Source organism: Petromyzon marinus, chromosome 2, assembly GCF_048934315.1.
Source record: "Petromyzon marinus isolate PM22_M1 ecotype Great Lakes invasive population chromosome 2, UKy_Petmar_22M1.pri1.0, whole genome shotgun sequence".
NCBI classification, from domain to species: Eukaryota; Metazoa; Chordata; class Hyperoartia; order Petromyzontiformes; family Petromyzontidae; genus Petromyzon; species Petromyzon marinus.
Window position 1 is genome coordinate 18,476,020 of NC_133668.1, and position 19,262 is coordinate 18,495,281.

Here is a 19,262-nt window from a genome sequence, read left to right on the forward strand (position 1 = left end):
CTCTGCAGGGACTCTGAGAGCAACGAAGCAACATGATTGCTGCACACAAAGGTAAGAGGAAGCGGCCGCTCTCCCCCAGGGAGTTTCCCGCGGTCCACACTCTTCCACTTTGGGAAGAAAGGTTTTTTTTTTTCCCCGCTTCCCGGAAGATCTTTCCGCTTCCGGAAGAACTCGGCAGATGTCTTCCCGTTCAAGAAGATATCTTCCGATTCCGGAAGAGCTCTACGTCCACGCCCGGAAGTGAAACAGTAGCAGCCGCGGGGAAAGGGAAAAAAAACACACATGGTGATGACGTCACGCGCGTGCGGCGCGCTGATTGGACGGCGCTGGCTCACGCGAGGCCGCGCGCCACGGGCCCCCCGTGGACACGAGACTCGGACTCGGCGACTCGGACTCAGCGGTGACTCGTACAGAGAGAGAGAGAGAGACGGTCGCAGAGGGACTCGTACACAGAGACTGCCATAGAGGGTCACACACAGAGGCACTCGCCCACAGAAACTGTCATAGAGGGTCACACACGCACAGAGACTGATAAGAGAGTCTCAGGTTGATTCTTATCGAGGGAATCTTGATTGACTCACACAGCGGGACGTAACAAACATAAAGACTCGGCTCATACAGAGATACAGAAACTCAAAACAGCGTGTGATGCACAGAGATACAAAGTAATACAGTCTAACACAGACTGATGCATAGACAGTTTCATGCACAGACGGACTAATACATAGACATCGTGAGTTTCATACATTGAGTATTCAGTTTAGCCACAAAGACGCTGAGACACCCAAAGCGTGGGACAAGAGAACACCAAAGACATCACACCAGGAGGCTGTGGTAAGGATGGCTTGGTCCTGGTGGTGTTATTTAGTTGGTGGTTAGGGTATCATCATTGTGGTGTTGATAATGGTCGTGATGTGGATGTTGATAATCGTTACGATGGTTGTGGTAATGTTGTTGGTGGGTTTTTTTTATGGTTTTTGAGGAGGAGGAGGCAGAGGAGCGACGCTCACAACAACGAGCGGACCGCCGGGTGGGTAAAATAACAGCAACAAAGATTATACAAAATACAGCAATTTGGCACAGCAGGGGGGGTAACAAGCTTGGTGGCATCTACCAGTCATCTCATTCAGCCAACCCATGGCACTTGCTGGGGGTCTGTCCTGAGATCTGTCGGCGAGCCCTTCGACACTTCACATGGCCTCAAAGTTCACCTAGCCTGGCACAAGCGCCGTCGTGTTGACGTTACCGTCACTTGGTGGCGAGTGGCGGGTATTGGTGTTGAATTGGTTGTTGTTGATGGTATCGTGTTGGTGGGTGGTAATATTTTTCTGTTGTAGGATTATTAGTGTGCTGCTTTTTGATGGTATGTATTGGTTGCTTAGCGTTAGTGGCGTATCTGCTGTTAGTGTTTGTGTTGCTATTAGGTTGTTGGCAATATTCAGGATGGTCTTGGTACATTTTGCACAGTATATATTCATGTTATTGATGGTCGTGGTGGTGGCTTTGTTGTGATATTGGTGGTTGGTGTCATTAAGTGTTATTGATGGTGGTGCTGTATTGTATTAGCATTGGTGTTGCTAATGTTTGTGTGTCGTAGCATTTGCGGTGGTTGTGTTGTTTCGTTGTTAGTGGTTGTCTTTTTAATGTGTTTTTGTTGCAGTGTTTGTTTGAAGTAGTGTTGCTGCAGTTGTTAAGGGTGTTTCTGATGTTTTTGTTCGTGGTTCTCGTGGTGGTGACTGGAGGCGTGTGGGTGGGCTAGGCCTGTCTGCAGCTTCCCTATTGGTACTCTGGTCACCTTGTTATTGTTGACTCTTGTGTTTTGCATGTGGGAGGTGGAACGAGAATTAATCCGGCACATGCTCGAACGATAAGTGGGTGAAATGCTTACATTAAATATAGTAAAATGCCCATCTGAATTTAATTGCATGATATATGCCCTGTGGATGCAATAGTCACAACATCTCATGCAATCATAATCACATGTTGTGTGGATGCAGTGTTCACCAGGTCCACGAGTTCTTTGGTCATGAATACATTACATTGTTTTTTACTCGGTGAAATATTGGATCTTCATTGTCTGGAACATGCATTGGGTGATCACAGCATAAACAACCCAGGCAAATGAATTAGATCACACTCAACTCAGTTGGCTTCTTAGATCCAGTTCGGATAGCTCATGGTGGAAGTCAATCTAGAAGGAAGCCAGTCTCTCCATAGGATGCCCACTGTTGACTTCCCACAGTTGGTACTTATTTTAGCAACCCCCAGAAAGATGATCAGCTGGGTTGACCCCCAAGTAGGGTTCACATTCGGATGCTGTAACCTCAGGCCACATTCGGTCTTTATTGAATGAAATGTCCGTCATCTAAAATTTTAATAACTTTTGCATTGGGTTAAAAGTTGAGTTCACGTTACTTTTGTCTTAATGGGATGAAGAGTACATTAGATGAAAACATTAACCTTATGGTGGGACCCCGGGGTCCCATAAGCCCCCGGCTCTCGCATAAACTGCGTTGCGACGTCTTTTTCTGTCTGTTGAAGGCGAACGATACGGCAGTCTATTCCTCTCGACGAGCCCTACACGATGCGCCAATCAGAGTTTCAAAGTTTTGTTTCTTCTGCGCATTCGTCCTCGCTGCGCTTGGACGACACGACAACAGAATGATCTGCGCCATGCGGGACGCGGCGTTTTATGTGCGTGGCGGGACAGAGTCGCCAAAACTAAATGTATTAATTACGATTTTGACTTCCGCCATAAGGTTCATATGATGTATTATTCACTGGCAGACAGATCAGCAGTTAAACATGTAGGCAGACATTGAACAATGAACCTTACACTGTGGTAATTGGGAATCTGAGTGTTGCAGCCATTCATTGTCCCTAACTTGCCTTGTACAGAGTCCAAATTTCAGTTTACCTCTGCCACGTGGTAATTTATTTGGTAAATGACACGCACCAGCCGTGATTAATTTTTAAGACCGTGACATCACGTTTGATGGCAGACTAGCTTTATCTGCAAAACTGCGGTTTCTTATGTCTTTTCTTAACGGGTTTCCTTTACGGGTTTCCTTTACGGGTTCCCTATTGATTGAATTAAATCAATGAGTGGAGTTAATTGGAAATAATCTAGTGTGATGATTGAACACTTGTTTTTTTTGTATATGGTATAAGCAAGTACTGTATAGTTGATACGCTTTATAATGTTTTAGATGCATTATGCAAGCTTTCCTGCATTTTTACTATTTCCAACCGCGCAGATATTATCGGTGCCATTACTAGGTCAAGTACATCAATCCTATAGCTGTGATTCGTATAATCGCTTTTGTTTGCTGGATATATTTTCACGAATTGGCACGCCATCATCAGCCATGCCCAAACTACTGCTGCATGAAGGAATCCCCAAGCCATTTCTATTTGTCACGGTCCCATAATGTAACATTCCACCGAGTACCTGCATGTGAGCTCATTTAATCGCTCCATCCCCATGGTGGGTGCTATTTCCATGCAGAAAATAAGGAAACAGCTTCCATAACTCAAACCCCATTCATAAACTTTGCCACTAACTTCAGTAATAATGCCGAATGTGTGTGTTTTTTATCAGCACTGTATAGTCCAGCTACCTGTGTTTGAGCTTGTCTTCCCATGTGCAAAAATGCAAACTCCTGACTTGATACTTTGACTATTATAAATCTTGACTTAAAGCTTTCGTGACTGCAGGAATTCATATTCTTTGGGTCTTTCGGTAAAGTCACGTAGATAGGTTCAAAGAAATGTCGTAGTTTTTTTGTTATTTTCTTTTAACCTATCTATGTGACTTTACCGAAAGATCCAAATGATTTTACTGTTATAGTTACTTTAATGAAGAGCCTATAGCTGTCTGAGACGGCCCCCGTGTACAGGTCGGTTTATCACAAACATAATTAACAAAGATACTCAAGTGACCAAGCAATATTTTTTCTCCTGCGAAACAATATATAAATGCACTCCTTGTGACTTTAGAATATGTTGTAGTGCAGTTTATGCATAAATGTTTAATATTGTAGTAAAAGGCACATTTCTATTGTATTAAAGTGAGATAAATAGGTTGTGAAGATGTTGATTCAATATACCATTTTAAAAATAAATGAAAGAAGGGAAAAAGCTAAATAACCAGTGTTAGGAGGGGAATACATATCCGGTAAAGCCTCATTGATTCCACTGTGTAACATTTTGCTTTGTTCCTGGGTAGTAAGTGTTATTTCCTAATTGCTTATGCATCAAAAGTAAAGAAAATTGGCTTTTATTCCCCACCACTTTGCTTTTGTGACCAGGACAGTGATATTTTGAAATTTACCTATTTTCAATGAGAAAACTGGCGAATTTGTGTCTTTTCGTTCACATAAAATCAGAAAAAAACAACATATGAATAAAAATTAACATGTATTTATACTAAAGTAATACAAAAATGACTACAAAAGATTTAGACACCAAGGCGCACTACCACAGGCGGGACTGGCCACAGCGGACCGAGTTCTCTGTAGGGAGGAACAATGTCAAGTGGGAGCCACTGTGGTGGACCCCCGGAAGGTGCTGATGCCACCACTTCACATCAAATTGGGCCTTATGAAACAATTTGTCAGAGCTGTAGATAAGGAGTCGGCAGCCTTCAAGTACCTTCAAGACTTCTTCCCTAAGCTGTCTGAGGCAAAGGTTAAAGCCTGTGTCTTCGTCGGATCAAAGATAAAGAAGATCCTGGAGTGCAATGAATTCCCCAAGAAGCTCACTAGTAAGGAGAAAGCGGCTTGGAACAGCTTTGTCGCAGTGGTTCGTAGCTTCCTGGGCAATCACAAGGTCGAAAACTATGAGGAGCTGGTTAAGACTCTGGTGAAGAACTAAGGCACAATGGGCTGTAGGATGTCCCTCAAAGTCCATATCCTTGATGCTCATCTTGATAAATTCAAGGAGAACATGGGAGCGTACTCGGAGGAACAAGGCGAGCGCTTCCACCAGGATATACTGGACTTTGAACACCGCTACCAAGGACAGTATAACGAGAACATGATGGGAGACTACATTTGGGAGCTGATGCGTGAAAGTGATTTACAGTATAATCGTAAATCCCGAAAAACTACTCACTTCTAAATCTTTTGTAGTAATTTTGTATTACATTAGTATAAATACACATTAATTTTGATTAATGTTGTTTTTTCTGACTTTGTGAACGAAAAGGCACAAATTCACCAGTTTTCTCACTGAAAATAGGTACATTTCAAAATATCACTATCCTGGTCACAAAAGCAAAGTTTGTAGGGAGTAATAGTTATTTTCTATACTTTTTAGGCATAATCAATTACAAAATAACACTTACTACCCAGGAACAAAAATTGTGTTACATATTCTCAATACAGCCCTCGTTTTTTCAGTGAAGCCCTGTGATAGATGTTTGTACAATGCCCTGCTGAGTAAATTCAATTAGAGAATATCAGAGTAGCCCGAGGAAACCCATCATGTTGGAAGAGTCAACTTACATGATGATGTTTGTGCAAATCCACCAACTCCTCGTACAAAGCCCGATTACAACATGCATGCATCACCACGCCTCGTAAACTTGGTGACGATTCAAGTGAGCTTCATTACGAGGCATTAACACATTTGCACATGCAGCAATTGTCGCTTAATGTCGCATCAGCAATGTGAACTCGGTCCTGTGTAGGTATGTGTAATTTTATCGGAGCTAGTGATGCACGTAATAACTTAATGGGGAAAAAATGCATTGTGGGTGCAAGTACTGTTTAGAGATTGCAGAGTGGATTGTGTAAAAGTTTGGGACATGGGCCCTGACACTGCCATACACGTGCTGTGTTTGCACGGGGGCATCAAAATCTCATCAGGCTCAATGTCAACTGAGCAAACTTGATTAAAACTGGATCTTGTTCACAAGACATTAACGAAAATCCCTCCCACGAATGTTTCTTCATCTCCTCTCGATATAAACAGCTTTTGGCTGTTTAAGCTGCCTCCACCTGTACTCTTAACAAGTGTCTATTCATTCAAATAAAGGGTCCTAGTGTAAGTGCAGCTCTTGTGAAATGATACAATTTTGTTACAGGGTTTTCAATATCAAATTGGTGTTTCCAATCATAACGTATAATGTGGTTACAAGAGTAAAGCGTATAGCTTAGTACCATGTGCAGCATTTGCAAAGCATGTGACTGTCACATCATACCCTTCAGCTATAGGTCTATATGTTTCACAATTCAATTTACAACTTAACGTTTTAAATTCTGCAGACATATAAAGTAATTTCTGTCTGGGTGTGTTGTGGTTAAAAGCACTTTACCCACAATTGTCAGGACATGAGTACAAACTGAGCCAGTTTTCGATTCAACCCATAATTATTTTGGCAAAAGTAAAATATGTACAAATGTTGGTTTGTGGAATTGGCAGAGGGCAGCCAACGCTATCAATGAAAGTGCCTCATCCCATTTTCCATTTGAGCAGGGAGACACTTTGACTTGATGTTCATGATGTTTTAACTAATCTTGGGAAGTCTCACTTAGGTTGAACAATACTTATTTAAACTCTGAATAGTTGTATGTATGTTGAACTTCTTTTGCACTGTACATAGCCAACCGTACTAATCGAAGGTGCGTAAAAATGATTTATGGTGATTAATTAATGAAGATGTCTGATGATGGAATGTTAAAAATAGTTTAATTATGTTGTTCGACGGTGATGCTGATAGAACAATGAAGTAATAATGATGATAGTTAATGGTTATTAAGTAACCATTAGCATAAAATGTCTGTTCTTTTAAAAAAATACTAATCTTTACTGAGTATTTGAGCACGAGAAGATACTTTGGTAATATCAATGACCAGATGGTTTCTTGCTTCAGAGAAGCCGCCTCTCAACATCTGGACACCATATAAAAGGAATACACCCAAGCCAACATTTCTCTTCGATAAGAAAATAAAACACAGACGAGAGAAATCCATGAGGACCTCTTTTTAAAAGGGATAATGAAATACTTCATCTTGTCTTGACACATTTGGCTCATGTTCCAAAAGCAGTTGTGCCTGTACGGTGCTGTACTGGTACTTGCAGGCAACATTGGATCCGTGTGACTGCTCATCAAACCCCTCAATAATAGCAGGATTTGGCTCTTAATTACCGTACATATTGGCTTCTATCGAGTATGAACCATAATATACCTAACAGTTAATGTATGACAACAACACGCCTGCAAATTGGTAATAAGTGTTTGTTTATAGTCATTTGAGGGCCGATTGTAATTATGTATCTTGTTTTGCAAGAGAAACGTGTTCAAAGGCTCTGTAATGAGTCAGCAGTTAATGTGTTGTTGCAGTCATGACTGTCGGTAAATGTTTAACGTCAGTCTTGTTGACAGTTGCATTTAGTGAACTTATTTTATGGATAAATGGCCTCGTGGCCAATACGCTTATGCTTAGGTATGCAACAATCAGTTAAAATCAATTTTTACCATTCAGCATCGCAGCGTGTGTAAAGATATTAAATATGTATGCTAATTACACAACTACTAACAGCACGATATCGGAATTAATAGAATGAGAAGTATTGAAAGAACCAAAGAGTATAGAATGAGAAGTATTGCTCAAATAATTACTGTTTAAATGTCATCAGTATGATTTGGCTGTGATTGTATGTGCTACATTATAAAACTTGCCGGCATGCCTAGAGCTGTTCCTCTCCGATAGCAACACATATTGAGCGCCATTCAAAATTGTAAGCTCCCATAAAATATTTGCCATGGTGTGTGGTGTGAGTGCGTGACAGGCAACATTATGCCGAAACTATTTGGATGAAATTAACAAAAAATGTGTGCCTCACCATACTACTGATTTATCCATTTAATATTCTTTTCAGAATCTGAATATATAACCTGGAGAAATGTGATGAGCTATGAAACTATTATTCACGGACGTCCAGTAGGGGGCGGGTCAGGAAGTTACAACAACCATCAATACAAGCAACGATCGGAGTGCAAAGTACAGGCATACCCCGTTTAGCGTGGGGGATGCATGTCTAGAAACGAGAGCGCGAAGTGAATCGGCGCTATACGGGTTCATTATAGCATAGGCCCTATGGAGATGTGTTCCCGACATCGTAATTTATCACGTACGACCAACGCATTAGTGGTTCATGAGAACAATAATACAGATAAACATGATTAATAAATACTGTTAATGGCACATGAAATGTTTAAATACGATTAACAGTGAGAATAGGTTTTCCCCTTTTTACAAAACAGGTGTTAAGATGTTAAAACACCAAACTGAAACCTTTTACAAGGAATCACGTCTGATTGGCCCACACCAGAGACAGCTTTCTATGGAGCCTAGTCTCAAACGGTGTTAGACCAGAGGACGCCAAAAGGCGTCACACAGCACAAAGACAACGCCACTATCAGAGTAATGAGAGCTCGGGGTGTGCAGCTACATCATGGGACCTCCTTTTCCAGTACCAAAATATAAGATAGGTTTTCCCATTTTTTCTGGCAACAAAAAAGGTGTTAAGATGTTAAAGGACCAAACTTTTTTAGTATGTTTTTTGTTTGCATTCTGACCACAAGTATTGTGGTTGATGCAGACATGATTCCTTGTAAAAGGTTTCAGTTTGGTGTTTTAACATTAACCGAGTTAATTTCCCCCCCCCCCCCCCCCCCGTGAGTTAATTTATTTCTAACTTCGTGACTTTACCGAAAGAACCAAAGAGTTTGGATTCCTGCAGTCACAAAAGCTGTAAATCAAGATTGATCCAACAGGTTTACAAAAATTGTCAACCCCCCCAAAAAACATTTTCACCCCCCCCCCCCCAAAAGGAATTTTTGAGGCATATATGGCAGTAGTATCTGCACACATTGGGGAGGGGCGGTGGAGGGAGAAATTCTAGTACCATAAAATTTTAATACAAAGGTTTTGATAACAAGTAAAGTTCAAAATGTCATAATTTATATGGCGACAGAGAGAATGTCTGAATTTACCATAATTCATAATTACCAATGCAAAAAAATATTCTTTGTTCATTTTTTACAGGTACTCTTGATCTCCTGGAAAACCAGAAACCCACTCCGATCAAGTTGAGAGCTTGAACAACAAACCATGTAGACTTGAGCTAAAGTGCATCAATACAGACAAGAAAACAAACTGAGAAAGTACAAACTAAGAGAAGGGGACGCTTAGACACGTTTGTCTTTGATTGCGTCTTCCACTTGGGAAACCATCAATCTCTCAACGCTTCAGATGAACCCTGCAATGTCTCATACGAGTCCAGAGCAGACCTCCTCGACAATGGGCCGACTGGACTGGAGTGCCTTGGCCGCGTTTGCCAGCCCGTGGCTGCAGGGCCCGCTGAGCACCCACTCGTGGGTGAGCCTGGTGGCGCGGGGCGCCGTGCTGTTTGCCGTGGGCGTCTTCCTCGCGCTGGTGCTCAACCTGCTGCAGATCCAGCGCAACGTCACTCTCTTCCCACCCGACGTGATCGCCAGCCTCTTCTCCTCCGCGTGGTGGGTGCCGCTCTGCTGCGGCACTGCAGCAGGTATGCCGGATTCCCTTTTGTATTGTTATTATACAGGGTGATCCATATATAGATGCCTGACTGATTGCCAGCGACCCTCTATATACGGCAATACCCTTGATTTACGTCTCCTCCTGTTACGTCGTTTCGCAAATACGTCGTGACTCTATTAACACCACTACCTGATTTGCATCGTCTCAACCCACACTTCTCGTATCCATCGCCCTGGTCTTCGCCTTCACCTGCCCTATAAATTGCTTTGATTTATGTATAATAAAGGTTTTTGGGTTAGATCGCGTTTATTTATAAATGTGTCGTAACCCGCCACCACCCGACACGGCCAATCAGCAAAGAAAAGTGTCACGTTGACAAAAGACAAATAATTCACTACTTCAGCCCACCGGTGTGTTGAAGAGTTAATCCACATTTACAGTTTGAGTACGACGTTTCGCTGGTAAATACTTCCAGCATCATCGGGCAATTCGCCAGAATGGTAAAGCCCTCGCTTGCTCCAGGTTTTATATAGAGCAGAAGAGTGACGTCATCACTTAACTCATCAGGTGCAGTGATTAGAGGCGGAGGGGGGGGTAATGTAATTATATAATCGATTAGTAATCAGTCATTGGTTATGATTAGTAATGAGTTGTAGATTAGTAATTCTTTAAATCAAAATGTAATGTGTATTATTTAATAATACGCTTCCAGGCCGCACTGAGCCGGTAGCTGTCAGAGCGATTAAAGTTATTCTTGTTCCTCTCAATTTCAATGGATTCTCTAATTAGTCTTTGCCAGTAATAATTAGTTTTACACACCACTGCAACATTGTCAAAATCAATTGAGTGTCCTTGTTGACAAGCATGTTCTGCCACTGCCGACAGTTGTGTTTGAGATAATTTAATATTTCTCTGATGTTCTTTTAGTCTTACGCTGATGTTACGTCCCGTCTGCCCAATGTAGCAGCTGCCACATGAACAATTAATCCGATATACACCTTCTGTTGATAGTTTAGGTAATGCGTCTTTAGTGCAAGATACTAGTTTTTGAATTTTGTGTACTGTACCAAATCTTACTGTAATGTTTTGCTTTTGCAAAACGCGGGCTAATTTGTCAGTTACTCCTGAGATATATGGAATTTTTATTGTTTTAACAATCTGGTCGCTTTCAGTAGTATTGCTTTGCGATCGTGATTTGGCATTCAGTGCTCTGTTAATTTGAGCATTATTGTAGCCATTCTGTCGTAGTGCGTCTTTAACGTGTTTAATCTCTCTCACTAGACTCTCACCATCTGACACTGTTTTCGCCCGATGCACGAGCGTCTTAATAAGAGAGGATTTTTGAGCTGGATGATGATGTGATTCTGCATTCAGATAGGCATCAGTGTGCGTTTGCTTTCTGTAAACGCTGTGTGTTATTTTACCGTTTAGGCCATGTCCAAGCAAAATATCTAGGAATGGGAGTGTATTATTCACCTCCATTTCCATGGTGAACTGGATGGCCGGGTTTTGTGCATTGAGATGATTTAGAAAATCATTAAGTGTATCTTTACCATGTGGCCAGACAACCAAAGTGTCATCCACATACCTAAACCAAAAGGATGGTTTTAATGTGCTCGAGGCAAGTGCTCTTATTTCAAAGTTTTCCATGTACAAATTTGCTATAGCAGGGGATAAAGGAGAACCCATTGCTGCTCCTTCCTTTTGTTTAAAGAAATCCCCTCTCCATACGAAGTAAGTGTTATTTAAGCAATGGCCAGCAAGTTTCGGAATATCTTTTTGTAAACCAGTATTCTTTACTAGTGTATCAAGTAATTTAAGAGATTCGTCCACTGGAACCTTAGTGAATAGAGAAATCACATCAAAGCTTACCAGAATATCATCAGGAGTAAGTTTAATATCTTTAATCACATTCACAAGATGTTCTGAATTTTTTATGAATGAAGATGTCTTACCGATGTAGGGCTGTATTTGTTTGGTTATATATTTTGCTAATTGATATGTGGCAGAGCCAATTGTACTGACTATGGGTCGTAATGGGATGCCGATTTTATGAATCTTTGGTAGCCCATAGAGTCTAGGTGGTTTTGAGGCCCTTGGCTTAATTAGGTATTGCTCATTTTTAGGGATTAATGAATTTGCAATTATTGCAGTGGTCTTACGTTCTAAAGTATTAGTTGGATCTCGTTTAATTTTAATGTAGGTACTTTCCTCTAGTAAATTTCTAATTTTATTATCATAATCGGCTCATGACATCAGTACAGTAGTGCGGCCTTTATCAGCTGCTAGGATTTGGATATCCTTATTTACACGCAGCTCTCTTAAGGCTTTTGCCTCGTTAGAGCTAATATTTACTTTTGGAACTTTGCTATTCTCAATTATTTTAGCAACCTCATGTCTAGTCATCTCTGCCTCATTATGTGGAAGGAGTCTAACTGCTGATTCTACCTCAGCAATTATCTCATCCACTGGAATTGTGCGTGGGGTAACGGCAAAGTTAAGGCCTTTAGAAAGGATAGAGACCATGTCACCGGTTAATACAGTGTTGGTCAAGTTCAGTACAGTTTTGTTTTTACATTTTTGGTTTTCAGTAGGGATTTGTTTATTATGTAGTCTAGAAAATTTATTAATTTGGTTAGTTTTTGTTAGTTTAAACACATTATCAGCCGATTGTTGTGTTATGTTATCGATTATATTCCAATAATGCATAGATACACTATTGCTTATATCTAAGTGTAACTGCTTTAGCGATTCCGAAATGTAAGATAATTCACTCCTATTGTGCTGTATTCTCTCTATTAATAATAATTCGCTAGCTTTGTGTAGTATTTGGTTAGCTTTAGAAGACTTTATGTGATGTGTTATTTTAACTGCGTTTGGTATTACCTTTGAATCTCTGCACCTTTTGAGGAACGCCAGTGAAGATATCAATTTCATCCGCTTAATGCGAAGCTTCTCCAATTTTCTGGTTTTAAGAAAAGTATCCTCCCCATAGAGGTTAGTCAGTTTAACACGTAGGCTTTCGCGACCAATATTATTCATAATAAAGGTTTTTGGGTTAGATCGCGTTTATTTATAAATGTGTCGTAACCCGCCACCACCCGACACGGCCAATCAGCAAAGAAAAGTGTCACGTTGACAAAAGACAAATAATTCACTACTTCAGCCCACCGGTGTGTTGAAGAGTTAATCCACATTTACAGTTTGAGTACGACGTTTCGCTGGTAAATACTTCCAGCATCATCGGGCAATTCGCCAGAATGGTAAAGCCCTCGCTTGCTCCAGGTTTTATATAGAGCAGAAGAGTGACGTCATCACTTAACTCATCAGGTGCAGTGATTAGAGGCGGAGGGGGGGGTAATGTAATTATATAATCGATTAGTAATCAGTCATTGGTTATGATTAGTAATGAGTTGTAGATTAGTAATTCTTTAAATCAAAATGTAATGTGTATTATTTAATAATACGCTTCCAGGCCGCACTGAGCCGGTAGCTGTCAGAGCGATTAAAGTTATTCTTGTTCCTCTCAATTTCAATGGATTCTCTAATTAGTCTTTGCCAGTAATAATTAGTTTTACACACCACTGCAACATTGTCAAAATCAATTGAGTGTCCTTGTTGACAAGCATGTTCTGCCACTGCCGACAGTTGTGTTTGAGATAATTTAATATTTCTCTGATGTTCTTTTAGTCTTACGCTGATGTTACGTCCCGTCTGCCCAATGTAGCAGCTGCCACATGAACAATTAATCCGATATACACCTTCTGTTGATGGTTTAGGTAATGCGTCTTTAGTGCAAGATACTAGTTTTTGAATTTTGTGTACTGTACCAAATCTTACTGTAATGTTTTGCTTTTGCAAAACGCGGGCTAATTTGTCAGTTACTCCTGAGATATATGGAATTTTTATTGTTTTAACAATCTGGTCGCTTTCAGTAGTATTGCTTTGCGATCGTGATTTGGCATTCAGTGCTCTGTTAATTTGAGCATTATTGTAGCCATTCTGTCGTAGTGCGTCTTTAACGTGTTTAATCATATATCTCAGGAGTAACTGACAAATTAGCCCGCGTTTTGCAAAAGCAAAACATTACAGTAAGATTTGGTACAGTACACAAAATTCAAAAACTAGTATCTTGCACTAAAGACGCATTACCTAAACTATCAACAGAAGGTGTATATCGGATTAATTGTTCATGTGGCAGCTGCTACATTGGGCAGACGGGACGTAACATCAGCGTAAGACTAAAAGAACATCAGAGAAATATTAAATTATCTCAAACACAACTGTCGGCAGTGGCAGAACATGCTTGTCAACAAGGACACTCAATTGATTTTGACAATGTTGCAGTGGTGTGTAAAACTAATTATTACTGGCAAAGACTAATTAGAGAATCCATTGAAATTGAGAGGAACAAGAATAACTTTAATCGCTCTGACAGCTACCGGCTCAGTGCGGCCTGGAAGCGTATTATTAAATAATACACATTACATTTTGATTTAAAGAATTACTAATCTACAACTCATTACTAATCATAACCAATGACTGATTACTAATCGATTATATAATTACATTACCCCCCCCTCCGCCTCTAATCACTGCACCTGATGAGTTAAGTGATGACGTCACTCTTCTGCTCTATATAAAACCTGGAGCAAGCGAGGGCTTTACCATTCTGGCGAATTGCCCGATGATGCTGGAAGTATTTACCAGCGAAACGTCGTACTCAAACTGTAAATGTGGATTAACTCTTCAACACACCGGTGGGCTGAAGTAGTGAATTATTTGTCTTTTGTCAACGTGACACTTTTCTTTGCTGATTGGCCGTGTCGGGTGGTGGCGGGTTACGACACATTTATAAATAAACGCGATCTAACCCAAAAACCTTTATTATGAATAATATTGGTCGCGAAAGCCTACGTGTTAAAATTGATTTATGTAGTTTCGACATTCGTCGCACCTTTTAGGAACGTATCCCCGACGTAAACTTGGATTTTATTGTATATGTAAATCCATTCCTAATGGTTTTTGTTCCCTTTTGAGTGACATGAATGGCAGTTGTCCATTGTGCAACACTACTTAAACTTCTGTTCAAAGCCTGCATTGTTTACGTAGCAATGTTTTCATATTTTTAAATGCGCCCGTTTGAGCCCTTAGCATATCATCAATTAAAATCCATTCTTATACTTTATTCACAATCAATGGATTAACTATACAGATGTATGGACAGTATGGGGCCTAGTGGCCGTAAATAATGATTGCAACGATGAGGACAGACAGGGTCAAGTGAGGTAACTGGGTGAGGCGTCAACGCGGGGGTAGAGATGGAATCCCCGGGGTGTTATAGTAAGGCAAAGGAGAGAGTTCGGGGAAAATGGGCATGGCAGAGCCGAGGAGAAATAAAAGGCAGTGCGGAGTGTGGCTCGGGGCTGCTGTGGGGATTCGGGGTCCGGACCGTCGTCGCTGTCATCACGGTGGACTGTCCTCATCTTCTTCGAAGGCTAGGAAAGAATTTATATATCTTCGCCGTGGCTACTACATCGACGGCTCCTACAGTGAGGGAAAAAAGTATTTGGTCCCCTGCTGATTTTGTACGTTTGCCCAATGACAAAGAGATGATCAGTCTATAATTTTAATGCTAGGTTTATTTGAACAGTGAGAGACAGAATAACAAAAAAAAAATCCAGAAAAACGCATGTCAAAAATGTTATAAATTGATTTGCATTTTAATGAGGGAAATAAGTATTTGACCCCCTCTCAATCAGAAAGATTTCTGGCTCCCAGGTGTCTTTTATACAGGTAACGAGCTGAGATTAGGAGCACACTCTTAAAGGGAGTGCTCCTAATCTCAGCTTGTTACCTGTATAAAAGACACCTGTCCACAGAAGCAATCAATCAAATTCCAAACTCTCCACCATGGCCAAGACCAAAGAGCTCTCCAAGGATGTCAGGGACAAGATTGTAGACCTACACAAGGCTGGAATGGGCTACACGACCATTGCCAAGCAGCTTGGTGAGAAGGTGACAACAGTTGGTGCGATTATTCGCAAATGGAAGAAACACAAAAGAACTGTTAATCTCCCTCGGCCTGGGGATCCATGCAAGATCTCACCTCGTGGAGTTGCAATGATCATGAGAACGGTGAGGAATCAGCCCAGAACTGCACGGGAGAATCTTGTCAATGATCTCAAGGCAGCTGGGACCATAGTCACCAAGAAAACAATTGGTAACACACTACGCCGTGAAGGACTGAAATCCTGCAGCGCCCACAAGGTCCCCCTGCTCAAGAAAGCACATATACATACCCATCTTAAGTTTGCCAATGAACATCTGAATGATTCAGAGGACAACTGGGTGAAAGTGTTGTGGTCAGATGAGACCAAAATGGAGCTCTTTGGGAGCAACTCAACTCGCCGTGTTTGGAGGAGGAGGAATGTTGCCTATGACTCCAAGAACACCCATCCCCACCATCCCCACCATCAAACATGGAGGTGGAAACATTATGCTTTGGGGGTGTTTTTCTGCTAAGGGCACAGGACAACTTCACCGCATCAAAGGGACGATGGACGGGGCCATGTACCGTTAAATCTTGGGTGAGAACCTCCTTCCCTCAGCCAGGGCATTGAAAATGGGTCGTGGATGGGTATTCCAGCATGACAATGACCCAAAACACATGGCCAAGACAACTAAGGAGTGGCTCAAGAAGAAGCACATTAAGGTCCTGGAGTGGCCTAGCCAGTCTCCAGACCTTAATCCCATACAAAATCTGTGGAGGGAGCTGAAGGTTCGAGTTGCCAAACGTCAGCCTCGAAACCTTAATGACTTGGAGAAGATTTGCAAAGAGGAGTGGGACAAAATCCCTCCTGAGATGTGTGCAAAACTGGTGGCAAACTACAAGCAACGTCTGACCTCTGTGATTGCCAACAAGGGTTTTGCCACTAAGTACTAAGTCATGTTTTGCAGAGGGGTCAAATACTTATTTCCCTCATTAAAATGCAAATCAATTTATATCATTTTTGACATGCGTTTTTACGGATTTTGTTGTTGTTATTCTGTCTCTCACTGTTCAAATAAACCTACCAATAAAATTATAGACTGATCATTTCTTTGTCAGTGGGCAAATGTACTAAATCAGCAGGGGATCAAATACTTTTTTCCCTCACTGTATATAGTCAGCGATAGTGAACGTCGTGTAGAAACTACAGTCACCCAGTTGTATATAGTCAACCTGCGTCCACCTGATAACATGTCATAGAGTCGGGTGGGCTGTAATATGTAATCAATATATTTATAACTTAAGACAGCATCTCTGAATGCTACATTACACATATAAGAAGCAGTTATTTTTTAATTAATATGTTTATGAAGCTTTTTTTATTGCACTAGATTGTATGTTCACCACAAACAAAATAATTGATTTGTCGAATCTTGTAGTGACTGAAATTCTTGACAATTCATCAAATCAAGGGGGTGAATGTTTAATTCCATACTCGTGTTGTTTGCCATGTGAGCCGTTGAATGTTGAAACGTTTAATCGATAAACAATTGTTTGTCTGTGGCTTTGACCAACACACATTTTCGTTTTGTGCCCGAGAACCAATGGTATTTGAGGTTGTTTCCTCCGTACCCGCAATGCTATGACATTACCCTTGGTTTCTAATGACATCCCACCAAAAGAGCTGCATCAGCACCGAGTACCAGGGTTGTGCACTTGACCCAACTGATCCTCCCCCCCGCTCCTTCAGCTGTCACGGTTTCCTATTACAGGGCTCTCGCACAGCAGGCTGGCATGGAAAGCGCTGCCCAACACGATTCACCCTCTGCTCGCGTGACATTGCATTAATGCTGGTTGCTTGCCAATGCATTTTTATTTTTGCCCTTAATGATTTCGCTGTGTCCGCTGAATACAGTGTTCCATTGCCTATTGCTGATGTGTGTAAGTTGCAACATTCGGTCAAACTCTTTTTGACCTCGTCCCTTGCTTTATTTGTTTTTAAAAAAGGGACATTGCAATATTTATTCCACAGCTGGGCATTATGAATATTTAATTAATCGATTACATATTATCAACCAGTATCATTGATACTGGCAAAAAGGTAACTGCTCAACCCGAGCTATAACTGCTCTGATACTTGTCGTTGTACCGTTCGCCTTTTGGCGTTCTCTGGTCTGACAGTGGTGAGACAAGGCCGTAAAGAAGGCTGTCTCCTGTGTAGGCCAATCAGTTTCGAAGACAATGCCCGTATATTATCAGAGCATGTTTGTTTGCATGTTTTTGCCACAAGTATGTGTGGTTAATGCAGACTTGATGCCTTGAAAAAGGTATCTGGTGTTTGAACATCTTAACACATGTTTTATTGCCAGAAAGGATAAAGCCTATTATATTTTCCATCGTAATTACTCCTGTTCGGTGAAAATGATAAATTCGGGGGTCATGATTTGTAACATGCCTAACGAATGCATGTTATGCAGTTATGTTTACTATGTAAGGGACATTCATATTATTGTGACTATAGTTATCTTAACGTGTTTCTGTCCCTTCCCCTTCCTACCTGTCGCCTCACGCCTGGCAGTTGTCATTGGGCTGCTGTACCCCTGCATCGATAGACGCCTGGGGGAGCCTCACAAATTCAAGCGCGAGTGGTCGAGCGTAATGAGGTGTGTCGCCGTCTTCGTTGGAATCAACCACGCCAGTGCCGTATCCTTTGGTTGCACCCATTGCTTGGCGTGCAGTGGGCATTTCTAACCCAAATCAAACTTGCACAACAGTGGAGTGTGCAGTGGAGTGTGCAGTCGGTGCAATTGCACCGGGGCTCCGCGTGCTGGAGGGGTGCAGGTGGCGGGCTACAAAGAGAGGGGGAGGGGAGAAGGTGGAAAAGAGGACCTTGTTTTTTTTTCTTTCGCAAGGGTCCATGCTAGCCATGCTACTACACTGCAGTTGCAGCGCATTCAGTGTGAGCAATATACACAGTATGTGGATCATTTTTGGTTTCAAGAAAAGGCTCTAGTGTTCGTGACCGAGCCATGTGGTGCTACAATTAAGGCTAGTATGTATGTATATTGAACTTCTTTCCTACAGTTCTAAAGAAATGAGCTTTCAATTTAGATTTAAAAGTGCATCGCTCAAGTGGCTTCCTAATATCGGAAGGAAGTGCGTTCCAGACGGCCGCAGACATGGTATGTGCAAAATTTTTGGTTTCAAGAAAAGGCTATGGCGTCTGTGACCGAGCCATGTGTTGCTACAATTAAGGAATGTTAAGTGAGGCCACGTGTGATCTGCACACTTGTCTGACCTTGAGTACGTCACTCCTAACAAGAATGTATTGATCAGCTTTAAATACAAACTTTGTTGAGTAGCTGCTCCTGCTGTGTTGTCAAGTTGGGTCGGCCAAGGTAAAGGGTAGATGGGTTGCAACAACGCCTGATTTAAGTGCCCGTCAGTTTTATATACACAGAAATGCGATAAGATACATTTTTCGTAAGGCATTCTAATTAAAAATAAATAGTTTATTCTGTTGACAAATAGTATTCAATTACAACTGTTCTAAAAATATACTTTGCCAATGATTACCAATTGATGCTGAGCATGGTGGTGTAAACTTGTGTGTAACATCACGTATGAAACTCTTAACGAGTCATGCAAAATATATGCAAATATCACATGCTAATTGCTAAAAAAACTATCGAACTAAGAATACGAATGAGACGATGAACAACACTGAAAATTTACAATTG

The 19,262-nt window shown here is 41.3% G+C and overlaps 1 protein-coding gene across 1 annotated transcript in view; it reads left to right on the forward strand.

Moving 5' to 3' along the window:
• Positions 1–296: 296 nt before the first annotated feature.
• LOC116945641 (insulin-induced gene 2 protein-like) overlaps positions 297–19,262 on the forward strand; it is a 36,592-nt gene continuing 17,626 nt past the window's right edge. The window contains exons 1-3 of the mRNA XM_032960161.2: positions 297–834; positions 9,057–9,558; positions 18,101–18,225. Of these exons, the coding sequence (XP_032816052.1) occupies positions 9,264–9,558; positions 18,101–18,225 (420 nt within the window). The 5' untranslated portion in view covers positions 297–834; positions 9,057–9,263. The remainder of the gene's footprint in view (positions 835–9,056; positions 9,559–18,100; positions 18,226–19,262) is intronic.